At 58.8% G+C, this 13,544-nt stretch overlaps 2 protein-coding genes across 2 annotated transcripts; both read left to right on the top strand.

Annotated features, from left to right (window-relative positions):
- The first annotated feature begins 6,840 nt into the window (after positions 1 to 6,840).
- On the top strand, positions 6,841 to 7,547 carry LOC144948745 (histone H4). Its single transcript, XM_078878396.1, has one exon. The coding sequence runs from the start codon at positions 6,925 to 6,927 to the stop codon at positions 7,234 to 7,236; it is 312 nt and encodes a 103-aa protein (XP_078734522.1). The 5' UTR covers positions 6,841 to 6,924; the 3' UTR covers positions 7,237 to 7,547.
- A 565-nt stretch (positions 7,548 to 8,112) lies between these two features.
- Positions 8,113 to 8,514, top strand: LOC144948728 (histone H2B type 3-B). Its single transcript, XM_078878393.1, has one exon. It carries the CDS (start codon positions 8,113 to 8,115, stop codon positions 8,512 to 8,514), a length of 402 nt encoding a protein of 133 aa, XP_078734519.1.
- Positions 8,515 to 13,544: the final 5,030 nt, after the last annotated feature.

Raw genomic sequence — 13,544 nt, 5'->3', positions numbered from 1 at the left:
GATCCCGCACTTAAGTACGTAGTTTTCCACGAAGGCCCGGGCCACTACGAGGGCTGTTTTATCCGGGATAGCCACCGCCACGGGGTAGCGGGTGAAGTACTCCACCGCTACAAGAATATATCGGTTGCCCCGGTGGGATCGTGGAAAGGGCCCCTGCAGGTCGATTCCGACCAACTGATTCGTCCGACTTACTCGGACCGGCCTCAGGGGTACCTGGTACCTCGCCGGCTTTTGCCCACACTGCTGACAGGCCCGGCAGCCCTGCACCCAGGCGGCCACATCTTGCGCCAATTTAGGCCAGAGATACTGGTGACGCAGAGTCTCCCGGGTGCGCCGTTCCCCATCATGGCCCCCGAGCGGGTGGTCGTGTACCAGTCGTAGTAGTTGGGGTCGCACATGGGCGGGAACGCAGATGCACCCAGGCTGCCCAGCGTCGGCCAGTTCCCTCACCACCCCGTTTTCCACACACAACCGGGCATACAAACCGCTCCAGGGCCCTGGTAGTGCATCCTCCTTCTCTCGCAGTGCCGCCTCCACCGCCGCCAGATCCGGATCTCGCTGCTGGGTCTGTCTCAGCTGCTCGTCGTTCAGGCCCGGGAAGGCGCAGCCGACGTCCTCCTGGATCCGTCCGATCGGGTCCCGAGCTGCGGGTCCCGCGCTTGCCGGGCGGTCGACGGGATCCTCGGTGCCACCTGCGAGGGTCTCTGTGGCGCACACTGCACTCTCTCTCGCTGGGGGGGGGTCAGTGGCCGCAGCCTCTCGGGGGTCCGTTGCCTGCCGGCAGCGTCCCCCCGTGAAACACGGGCAAGCCTCCTCCGCCCTCGTCTCGGCGAACACCGTGGGTCGCCTCGACAAGGCGTCCGCGTTTGCATGCGTCCGGCCAGCCCGATACTCGATTTGCAGGTTGTACTCCTGCAACTGCGCCAACCACCGGGCCATCTGCCCCCGCGGCTCCTTGAATGTAAGAAGGAACTGCAGAGCATAATGGTCAGTGCGTACGCGACATCTCCTGCCGTACAAATACGGCCGGAACTGTTTGCATGCGAAAATTACGGCGTACAACTCTTGGCGGGTCACGCAATAGTTCAGCTCGGCCCCACTCAAGGTCCGGCTGGCGTACGCGATGGCTCGTTCCGTCCCATCCTGTACCTGTGACAACACCGCGCCCAGCCCGCTGCTGCAGGCGTCGGTGTCCAAAATAAAATCGGTGGTAAAATCGGGGAAAGCGAGGGTGGGGGCGTGGGTGAGGTGATCTTTGAGAGTGGTGAAGGCCGTCTGGCAGGCCCCCGTCCACTGGTAGGGGTGCTTAGGGGAGGTGAGTTGGGTGAGAGGGCGTGCAATCTCACTGAATCCCTTTACAAATCGACGATAATAGGTGGCGAGCCCCAAAAATGATCTGATCTCCGTCAGATTCCTTGGCCGTGGCCACTCCACTACGGCGCGTACCTTCTCCGGATCGGTGTGCACGCCTGCCTCGCTGACGCGATGCCCGAGGTACCCCACCTCGCGTTGTGCGATGTAACACTTACGTGGCTTGAGCTTGAGATGAGCCGCTCGCAGTCGCTGGAACACCTCTCGAAGCCTGGACCAATGCTCAGACAAAGATCTACTGAACACTATCACATCGTCCAAGTAAATCAGGCACTGTTCCCATTGCAAGCCCCGCATCACCAACTCCATCAGCCGCTGGAACGTCGCAGGCGCATTGGTGAGTCCGAACGGGAGTACTCGAAACTCGAATAGTCCCATCGGGGTGGTGAATGCGGTTTTCGGCCGATCCTCCTCCGCCATCTCCACCTGCCAGTACCCGGACGCGAGATCGAGGGTGGAAAAATATCGCGCTCCGGCGAGGCTGTCGAAGGTGTCGTCGATGCGGGGTATGGGGAAGGCATCGCCGAGCGTGACTGCATTTAGTTTACGGTAATCGACGCAGAACAGAGTTGACCCATCCTTTTTCGTTACTAGTACCACTGGGGCTGACCAGGGGCTCGCCGAGGGCTGAATTATGTTATCGCGAAGCATGTCCCCAACTGCCTCTTTGATTTGGGCGCGTTCGGGTGCGCCCACTCGGTACGCAGGGAGTTTGATGGGTCGGGCTGCACCGGTGTCAATTTGGTGCTTAACAAGTTCGGTCCGACCCACGTCCGAGTCGTGTTCACTGAATACGTCGGCATACTCCCGCAGTAACTCGCGCAGCCGATCGGCCTCTCCCTTAGGTAAATCCGCCCATGGTACATGTAACGCGTCGAGCAGGGGAACGACCTCGGCTTGGGGAGTCGGGCCGACTCGCCATGCCAGGTCCTGGTCACCCTCAGGACGCCCGGGGTCCTCAGCCCAGAGTGCGAACACCGAGTCGTCAGAGTGGCGTGCGTGCAGGGGGTGTACGGTGGCTATCGGGGTGCGCCGCCGCAGTATCGCTGGGGTACTGTGGGGGTTAAACATCCACATAAACAATCGGTCCCCATCTGCGTTTACCAACGTGGCGGATCCCACTATCCCATACCGTTTTGCCAACTCCGGGTGAGGAGTTAGCATTACCTCTCCTGATGGTCGGAGCGCGGGGTCGGTGGGGGATGTTGCCACCGGCACCAGCATCTCGGTGAGCGGGCCGATGGTGACTGCCGTCGCCAGGATAGCGGCCACAGGTGCGAAGCGGGGGCGCGTTGGTTCTCGTCCCAGGAACGGTATCCGCTCGCCGTTGCTCTCCATGGTGGCGCATCGCTGGCGGGGTTGCACGTTGAGTCCCAGCCGTTCTAAGAGGTCGGTACCTGCGATACACTCGTGACACAACGCACTCGACACGTAGAACTCCTGGGTGCACACCTGACTGCCTATGCGGACCTCTAGGGTGGCTCTCCCCAGCAGCCCCATTCCGGCTCCGCTCGCCGTGTGCAGCGCGCGGTCCGGTGCCTGCAGGTGACGCACGTCGACCCCGATCGCGCTGCAGTGCGCTGCGCTCACGAGCGAGGCCACTGCCCCCGTGTCCAGCAGAATTCGGGTACGCACTCCGTTTACCTCCCCTTCCACCAGCGACGTGGCCCCCGTGATCCCCGCCACCAGCTCCCGTAGCCAGTCGCCAGGAGTCACCGTTTCCGTGGGCGTTGTTGTTGGAACCTGTGTGGAGATCACTCGCTCGCCATTATTACCGTCTTTTTGCATCGGGACCGCTTCGAATGCACCCCCAGATGGTCCACTCTCTAGGGGGCGTTGGGGTTTAACCCCGGCGCGTTTCTAGCGCGGGCGATCTGCGGACAGTCTCTCACGAGATGCCCTCGCCGGTCACACAGGTAACACGCACGGGGGGCCGTCCCGTAGGAGCCCCCCCGTCCGTTCCCTATCCCCCCTCCGGCACGCCGCTGCCCCGACTCTGCATCCAGTCGAGCCACTCTCCCAGTTAATCCTCCTACCTCGGCCTGGACCGTCTCTACCATTGTCTCCAGCGCAGTCATGTGTGCCCGTACTTGGGTTACCTTGTTGTCTACTTGGGTTACCCTGTCACCTACCTGGGTTACCCTGTCACCTACCTGGGTTACCTGGCCGGAGACATCCTTTATACCCGTTTGTATACCGGCAACCCATCCCGGGGTTGTCTCGCGGGACACTGAAGGCTCTCTTTCCCGGCCCCTTACCGTCCTCGCGAGCTCCTGTTCCTCCTCCTCGTCTTCCGAGAGCAGGCTCGCAATGGCGCGCTCTCGTCCCAGCCCCCGGAGCTGCGCGCGTTCGCTGTGAATTCTTTCACACTTACGTGCGCGCTCGACAAGGGCGTTAAAGGGAAGACGTGGGCAGCTCATGTCTGGCTGCCACCACGCCGTGCGAGACAGGTACCGCTGGATTTTCTCGGCGGCCAGTTCCTCAATAACATTAGTTGCGTACCCCGGGCGTGCGATCTTTGTTAACTCGCGCACATCCTCGGCGTAATCACGTAGATCTTCGCCAGGTTGGCGACGGCGCGCCTCTAAGGCCGATTTTGCTTCCTCCTCGTCACGCGTGCCAAAACGCTGATCGAGTCGGCGCATCAGCTCCTCTAGCTGTGTCTGTGCGCTCGCGGGTAACGCTTCTACAAAATCGGCTGCCCGCCCATCAAGATTCATATTAAGTTGACGTACTGCCTGCGCGTCCGTCCATCCATTAATTTCCTTGGCCCCTAAGAGATTGCGGGCGAATGCCTTCCACGAAGGGGCCCCCCGGCCGGTAAATATCAGTCTTATTTTAGCGTGAGGTAACGCGGGGGTCCGTACCGCTTCCGACACCAATTTGTGGGGGTCGCTAGCCCCCGAGATCCCTCCCTCGATAATACTAACGGCCGGACTAACATCATCAATCGCCCCCCCGCTGCTAAGCGAACCGCCGCTAGGCTCCTCACCCAGGGTGTGGGAGCCGTCACCCGAGGATTCCCCTCCACCGCGGGTCCGCGTAGCAGGCATGGTTAACCACGTACGCGCACACCCACACACAGCTCTGCACGGCACTCACCCAACACTGACCACTCACGTTAGGATCGCGCACCTGTGGTACACACGTCGTGAACGTGCGCGCACACACATACAGCTCCACACGCGATACCCACTCTTGCGCCGCTCTGCGCCGCGCTGGCCGCTCACGTTACGATCGCGCACCTGGGGTACGCCGATTACGCACGCCGAGAGCTTACGCAAGTAACGAGCACACGCAAGCGGGGCACACGCCGACACAACGACTCAAGCCGCCGCCGCCGTGCGCGCGAGACAAACCGTACAACAATGCGCAGCCGATTACGCGCTCGAGCCGCGGGGTCGGGGGTCAGGGGTCCACCACCGCGCCGCACTTTACGCAAGTAACGAGCACACGCAAGCGGGGCACACGCCGACACGACGACTCGTCCTCTCCCCCACTCGCGCGTGCACGTCAACACAAATATCGTACAAGGACGATTCTCCTCTCACACGGCTGCGTAGTCACGCCAACACACAAAAGTGCTCTCCCCGGGCGTTAACGCACACACCTCCGTACCCGCACAATCGTACAGAGACCACGGCCTTTATGCATACAACGACCACACACTCGCGAATGCAGTGCACGCTAATACCACGTTCCAAAAACACCCAACAACACGGTTTTGTTACTACGCTCGAGATTTTATTAGCCCTTGCTAACCAACCGAGCCACCCGTGTGTGTGTGCGGGCCAGCAAGGCGCTTCTAACCCACACTCTGGTGCCGTGTAGCCCTATTCTATGCTGCGCTCTCTGCTAAACCGCTTTCCTACTCGTCCTTACCCCGAACTAACCCTCTCCTACGGATCCTACTCTCCGCTCTGAGGTGTTGTAAGGCGCGCAACACGATACCGTCTGTAGTCCTTTGTGACCTTGCGGCGCTCAGATCGTCCTGCAGACAATCTAGCGGCTCGCCCGATGATTCCTTCGTCGCTGACCCCGTGTCCAAACTCCAGAAGAAGAGAGTTCCCTACTGCCCCTGCGTTTTCTTTTAAACTATTCACATCAAAGGCTAGGCGCCCCCGTCCCGACCGCCTTGGTCTCTCGACCAATCCTGAGCCTAGGATTTCCCGCTCTTTTGCGATCCCGCCGGCCTTTGAACTTTCGACCAATCAGTCGTCCCGGGTCCTGATCCCAGCTATCTGCCTAACTGCGGGGCTCTCTGAGCTCGCCGTGGTCGTGCGATCTCAAATCCGCCCACGGCGCCGCAGTGTTACTTGGCCTGGGAAGGGTCCTGTCCAATTCCCTGGCCCTGAGAAACCGTGGGGTAACCCACCTAGGGGGCCCTCGGGTGAAAACTCAGGGTAGGTGACCCGACCACGAGGCCCTACGTGGGTGCGGGTGCGTGTTTATGTGGGGGGGGGTGATGGGGGGCAGTGCGGCGGTGGAAGCCGGGCGGCTCCCTGGCTCGGCCGAGCGGCCCCGTCGCTATGGCACCACAGTATTACGTTGCTGTTGAATGCGTGCCATATTCTGTAAGTCAAACCCATTCACGGCGTGGCGTTGGTTGCTCGCCTTGACTCGGCCCTGATCAAGGAGCTCGACGCTTGGTGCAGTTCAATCGTGAGGATTTGTGTAGATTGGATAAGTTTCGTACATTCGCCAAATTAACTGTATAACATTTTACCCACTCGATGTGTTTTAAGCATTGATGTGATGGGAGTAATCGAGCCCGAAAGCAGTAATCATAAACACAGGCGGGGCGGGTGGCAGCTCCCTCACTCGAACTGGGTGCAGAGTAATGTCAGCGACGTCAGCATTCTCGCTGGCGATTCTAATCTAAATCCAGATTCAAATCGATGCATTCTTGACGAACCTCCAATTTTGATTATGTGTTGCACCTCTTCATTCCGTCATCATGTTACTGGTGCCAAATATGGAATTTAGTCTAAAAATGTATTGATTCCAGACAGCTTTACTCAATTTGCCTTCATTCGCTCGTTCTCGCCTTTTCACTTTGTTTTTGTTTTGTAAACATTGCGGTGCACCATCTAAACTTCTCTATTAAAATAAATGTCTTTCTTACTTTGGGAGAACTAGTTGGTGACGTTCACTCAACTATTGTGTTGGAAGCCGTTTAGCTTCACACGATTATAAAGTTAGTTCATCTTGTTCACTTGAAAACAAGACCTTACACCGATTATTCACTCCACGTGCAATCTTGCAACAGATTGCGTTCCTCTCGCGTTCGCTGCGGGTGTGCCAATATCATTACAGAGTGCTTCGAAGAAGGGTCATTGCCCAAAACGTCGCATATTGTACATGTCACGGAAGTGTTTTTGACGACGGTGGAGGGTTTTCTTCGTCACAGAGGTTAAATGTCGAAGGTTTAAGGCGGAGCCATCGCGGAGGGCAGGGGTGGTCGGTGACGTCACCACGCTTCGGATATAAAGGTGGCTGCTGCTGCAAGCTGAGCGCGCATGTCTCTCGCGTGCTTTGTCAGAAGTAGTCGCAATGTCTGGACGCGGTAAAGGCGGTAAGGGGCTCGGCAAGGGAGGCGCAAAACGCCATCGCAAGGTGCTGCGCGACAACATCCAGGGCATCACCAAGCCCGCCATCCGCCGCCTCGCTCGCCGCGGCGGTGTGAAGCGCATCTCGGGCCTCATCTACGAGGAGACCCGCGGCGTCCTGAAGGTCTTCCTTGAGAACGTCATCCGCGACGCCGTCACCTACACGGAGCACGCCAAGCGCAAGACCGTCACCGCCATGGACGTGGTCTACGCCCTCAAGCGCCAGGGCCGCACTCTCTACGGCTTCGGAGGCTGAGCGCCCATCTCTCGCACATTAAGCCAACCCAAAGGCTCTTTTCAGAGCCACCCACCTCTTCGAAACTGCTTGCGCCAGTGTTGCCAAACACTTTCTAAATGGAGCACATGTCCTGGGTTATTGCGCGCCAATTCCTCGTGAGCGTGGTGGACGTTTGCTTGTTGAGTTGGCGAATCTTCATCTGCTTCCACATGAATGAAAGAAATCATGATATTCACGACACGTCACATTTAACAAGGCGTAATTCTTGAACGCATTAATACAGTACCCATTTCTGGTATTTTTGCGTGAATAATTTCCAGCTGCAGCCGATTCCGATATTACGTAGAGCATTTGGCGCCACAATCTTACAGCACACTCGTCCTAATTGACGTAGCGTGCCGGAACGCTAATCTCCACCTGTACAGCACAACAGCGAAGTTATTTTTCTCCACCGAGCGCTTGTATTTATCCAAATTGCGTTCATAAAACGCCCGTGTGCCGTATTAGACGAGTTGTGAAACAATCCTTCGTAAGAAACAAAAAAACCCACACTCAAAACAATATACTGTATTGGGTTTTCTAGTCATCCTTTTTAAAACAAAATCAATGGCCATGGCTGCAATTCACTAATATACATGTTTGGACATTACATTGTGTTATATTCACAAGTCATTTTTGCAGTAAAAACTATATTAAAGTGAACATCGCGTCCGCGTTTCTCATTGGAGGCTGATGGAGAGGGATGGTACTAAAAGAGCCACTCAGCAGCGCCGCGCACTACGATCCTCTGATTTGCATCTCGCCTCCTATAAAAGGAGCTCAACGCGCGACCGACATCCACATTCGCTTCCCGTCTGTTGTGAACTGACCCGAAGCTGCCTACGACGCGTCGACATGCCCGATCCTCCCGCATCAAAGAGCGCTGGGCCGGCTAAGGTTCCTGCTCCCAAGAAGGGCTCCAAGAAGGCTGTGACCAAGGCTACGCGCAAGGATGGCAAGAAGCGACGCCACCGCAGGAAGGAGAGCTACGCCATTTACATCTACAAGGTGATGAAGCAGGTGCACCCCGATACCGGCATCTCGTCCAAGGCAATGAGCATCATGAACTCGTTCGTCAACGACATCTTTGAGCGCATCGCTTCCGAGGCGTCCCGCCTGGCGCACTACAACAAACGCTCCACCATCACCTCTCGGGAGATCCAGACCGCAGTGCGACTGCTGCTCCCCGGCGAGCTGGCCAAGCACGCCGTGTCGGAGGGCACCAAGGCCGTCACCAAATACACAAGCTCCAAGTGAAGCCTCGACTCCACCATTAATTACAAAGGCTCTTTTCAGAGCCACCCACCTCTCCGAACCTGCTATTACCAGTCCTAGCAGGAGTACAAAACGAAACTTCCAACAAAGTCCCGGTTCACGCGGGGACATTGTTCGCTCATTGAAATGGAGAGATCGATCGCATTTTGACCTGTTTCAACGTGAATAAAAGCGATAACAATATTCATGGCACATCATATTCACCAGCAGGCATTTATTGGACTTGTTTGTCCATTGATTTCATCTGCAGCCCATTCAGATATTACATTGGATATTTGGCGCCAAAACCTTGCAATGCAATATATTTAATTCGTGGTTGTATTTTCGGGCAGGAACTAACATTTTGCACGTGTACATATATGTAAAAGTAAGCGCCTAGCATGGATGACTCGTGCAGTATAATTGATGATCATCATCTCAATGCCAAGAGAATAGATATCTATCCTTGTGATCGCCTCTTTCCGACATTTTTACGTATTACTGTTTCCAATGAAGTGCAGTTGCGGGGGTCGCTAGCACCCGAGATCCCTCCCTCGATAATGCTAACGGCCGGGCTAACATCATCAATCGCCCCCCCGCTGATAAGCGAACCGCTGCTAGGCTCCTCACCCATGGTGTGGGAGCCGTCGCCCGAGGATTCCCCTCCACCGCGGGTCCGCGTAGCAGGCATGGTCAATTACGTACGCGCACACCCACACACAGCTCTGCGCGGCACTCACTCAACCCTGACCACTCACGCTAGGATCGCGCACCTGTAGTACCCACGTCGTGAACGTGCGCGCACCCACATACAGCTCCACACGCGACACCCATTCTTTCGCCGCTCTGCGCCGCGCTGGCCGCTCACGTTACGATCGCGCACCTGGGGCACGCCGATTACGCACGCCGAGAGCTTACGCAAGTAACGAGCACACGCAAGCTCGCACCAAGCTAACAGCTTCACTGCGCACCGCGGTTCCGCACACGCGAGCGGGGCGCACGCCGACACGACGACTCGTCCCCTCCCGCACTCGCGCGTGCACGTCAACACAAGTATCGTACAAGGACGATTCTCCTCTCACACGGCGGCGTAGGCACGCCAACACACAAAAGTGCTCTCCCCGGGCGTTAACACACGCACCTCCGTACCCGCACAATCGTACAGAGACCACGGCCTTTACGCATACAACGACCACACACCCGCGAATGCCGTGCACGCTAATACCACGTTCAAAAACACCCAACAACACGGTTTTGTTACTACGCTCGAGATTTTATTAGCCCTACCTGGAACTAGATGTTAAGATCAGTGTGAGTCGACGAGGCTGGTCTATCCTACTTCCCCTGGACCTATTCCCTATTTATCGTTCACGAAATACTTTAACCTCCTTAATCACGGTTTGAGGCACTCGACGTTCTGTGGGTTTTCCTCGCTGCTTGCCTCGACACGTCGCACGGACGTCCGGAGGGCAGAGCTGGGGGCCGTCTTGGACGCTGGCTTCTCGGAGTAAGAGAGCGATTTCCCCTTTGCGCCCCCCTATTTATCTTCCCTACCTCAAAGGGATGCTGCGCTGAACAATCGGCTCGTGCACCTCGAGCCCGCGCACGGCGGTTCCGGGCGCTTTTGATCTGCTAATCAGTGAGCGGCGTTGGCGGCGTACATCCTAATTACTCCCTTACCCTTCCTAACAATGGGGCCTGCGCGCTCAAGCGTAATGATCCCAACCCTCCATGACTATGCGCAAGAGCCCCTGCGGTCTCGCTATTCATGCTGTCCCCTCCCTCCTCCGTCTGTCTCGTCGACCCGTGGGGGTGTGTGTGAGGGGAAATGCGCCTCAACCGCGGTGGCCGAATGCCCCACGCCGCGACCACACCATATTAAGGCTGGTCGCAGCGCCGCGGCGCAACGTAGCACGGGGGAGGTCGTCCAATTCCCTGATCGCCGGAAACCGTGAGAGTTATTCCCGATAAGGGTTTCTCGGATAAAAACCGGTCGATCAGGTGACCTTCCCTTCCAGCTCTATGGGGGGGGGGGGGAATGCGTGCGGGTGTGTGCTTATGTGAGGGGGGTGATGGGGGGCAGTGCGGTGGGGGAAGCCGGGCGGCTCCCTGGCTCAGCAGAGCAGCCCCGTCGCTGTGGCACCACATAGCCCCCCGGGGTGCCAGTCCCCGTCCCGGGTTGACTGGAGCACCTCGCCTGGGTTGCCCCCACGAGGTATCGCCGCGGGGTCCGCGGGATTCGCCCGGCCCTTGTGGCTGGCCTCGGGGGTGGCGGCTCCGTCTCCTGGGGCTCCGGCGGTGGTCTCCTCCTCCATTCCAACAGCTCCCCTCTGCCCCTGGCACCTGCGGGCTGGGGAACAAACTCAGAGGCGGTGGGGTTTAAGGGTCGCCGTCCTCGTCGCCCCTGGCCCCGCACGGGGCCCCTCGGAGCCCGGGGCTCCGTGGGGCCCATATACTGCGCGAGGCCCCCGGGCACGGGGGGTGGGGGGACCCCGGGGTTTCGGGGTACTTGGCCGGCGGGGCTCCCCCCCTCGGGGGCTGCTCGCCACGGCTTCAGTCGTCGGATGTTGACCACCATCTCCCGGCCCCTCTCTCCTCCCTGAATCAGCACCGTCCATGGTGAGATCTGCCGTCTCACAATCCAGGGTCCTCGCCAGTAGGTGGTCAGCTTCCCCACCTGTCCGGCACCGACGCGGGGAGTGTACAGCCACACCTCGGAGCCCGCAGTGTAGAAGGGGGGCTCCATACGGGGTCGGGCGCCCTGCTCTTGCCGCTGGTGTGCGGCCTCTCCGTGCGGGTAGGCTCGGCCCCTGGCCCCTCGGAGGGTCTCCAGCAAGTGCTCCACGGGGTGGCTCCCTTCCTCCCGTTGCGGCGGAGGGACACCGAACAGCAGATCTGCGGGCAGGCGAGACTCGCGACCAAACATCATTAGGAACGGGGTCTGTCCTGTAGATGTGTGAACGGCGGTGGTGTAGGCGAACAGGGCATAGGGGAGGTGTTCGTCCCAGTCCTGTTGATTCGCGGCCGCCATGCGTTTAAGCTTCCCGGCCAGAGTCTGGTTCATCCTCTCTACCATCCCGTTCGCCTGGGGGTGATACGCCGTGGTTCGGTCCTTCTGGATCCCGAACTCTCGGCACAGCGCCTGGAATAGTTCGGCCTCGAATTCACTTCCCTGGTCGGTAATGACTCGTTCGGGGATCCCGCACTTAAGTACGTAGTTTTCCACGAAGGCCCGGGCCACTACGAGGGCTGTTTTATCCGGGATAGCCACCGCCACGGGGTAGCGGGTGAAGTACTCCACCGCTACGAGAATATATCGGTTGCCCCGGTGGGATCGTGGAAAGGGGCCCTGTAGGTCGATTCCGACCAACTGATTCGTCCGACTGACTCGGAACGGCCTCAGGGGTACCTGGTACCTCGCCGGCTTTTGCCCACACTGCTGACAGGCCCGGCAGCCCTGCACCCAGGCGGCCACATCTTGCGCCAATTTAGGCCAGAGATACTGGCGACGCAGGGTCTCTCGAGTACGTCGTTCCCCATCGTGGCCCCCAAGTGGGTGGTCATGCACCAGCCGTAGCAGCTGGGGTCGCACCTGGGCAGGAACACAGATGCACCCCGGCTGGCCGGCCTCGGTTAACTCCCGTACCACTCCGTTCTGCACACACAACCGGGCATACAAACCGCTCCAGGGTCCTGGTAGGGCGCTCTTTTCCTCCCGCAGTGCCGCCTCCACTGCCGCCAGATCGGGATCTCGCTGCTGGGTCTGTCTCAGCTGCTCGTCGTTTAGGCCCGGGAAGGCACAGCCGACGTCCTCCTGGATCCGTCCGATCGGGTCCCGAGCCGCGGGTCCCGCGCTTGCCGGGCGGTCGACGGGATCCTCAGTGCCACCTGCGAGGGTCTCTGTGGCGCACACTGCACTCTCTCTCGGGGGGGGGAGTTTAGTTTCCGCGCGCTCCTTGGGTTCTGCTGCCTGGCGGCAGCGTCCCCCCGTGAAGCACGGGCAGGCGTCTCCCTCCCTCGTCTCAGCGCGCACCGCGGGCCGTCTTGACAAGGCGTCCGCGTTCGCGTGTGTCCGCCCCGCTCGGTACTCGATCTGCAGGTTGTACTCCTGCAGCTGCGCCAGCCATCGAGCCATCTGCCCCCGCGGTTCCTTGAATGTAAGGAGGAACTGCAGTGCATAATGATCGGTGCGCACACGACATTTCCTGCCGTACAAGTACGGTCGGAACTGTTTACACGCGAAAATTACAGCATACAGTTCCTGACGGGTTACACAATAGTTCAGTTCGGCCCCGCTCAGGGTCCGACTGGCGTACGCGATGACCCGCTCCGTCCCACCCTGCACTTGCGACAGCACCGCGCCCAGCCCACTGCTGCAGGCGTCAGTGTCCAAAATAAAATCGGTGGTGAAATCTGGGAAAGCCAAGGTGGGGGTGTGGGTGAGGTGGTCTTTGAGTGTGGTGAAAGCCGTCTGGCAGGCCTCCGACCACTGATAGGGGTTCTTAGGGGAGGTGAGTTGGGTGAGGGGGCGTGCAATCTCACTGAATCCCTTTACAAACCGACGGTAATAGGTGGCGAGTCCCAAGAATGACCTGATCTCCGTCAGGTTCCTCGGCCGCGGCCAATCCACTACGGTACGCACCTTCTCGGGATCGGTGCTCACCCCTGCCTCGCTGACTCGGTGTCCGAGGTACCCCACCTCGCGTTGCGCAATGTAACACTTACGTGGCTTGAGCTTGAGATGGGCTGCTCGCAGTCGCTGGAATACTTCCCGCAGCCTGGACCAGTGTTCGGACAGCGACCTACTGAACACTATTACGTCGTCCAGGTAAATCAGGCACTGTTCCCACTGCAAGCCCCGCATCACCAACTCCATCAACCGCTGGAACGTCGCGGGCGCGTTAGTGAGTCCGAACGGCAACACTCGAAACTCAAACAGGCCCATCGGGGTGGTGAATGCTGTTTTTGGCCGATCCTCCTCCGTCATCTCCACCTGCCAGTAACCGGACGCCAGATCGAGGGTGGAAAAATAC

Source organism: Lampetra fluviatilis, chromosome 3 (genome assembly GCF_964198595.1).
Source record: "Lampetra fluviatilis chromosome 3, kcLamFluv1.1, whole genome shotgun sequence".
In the NCBI taxonomy this organism is placed as follows: domain Eukaryota; kingdom Metazoa; phylum Chordata; class Hyperoartia; order Petromyzontiformes; family Petromyzontidae; genus Lampetra; species Lampetra fluviatilis.
Note: the sequence above shows the minus strand (reverse complement) of the source record. Positions and strands in the feature narration are given on the sequence as shown.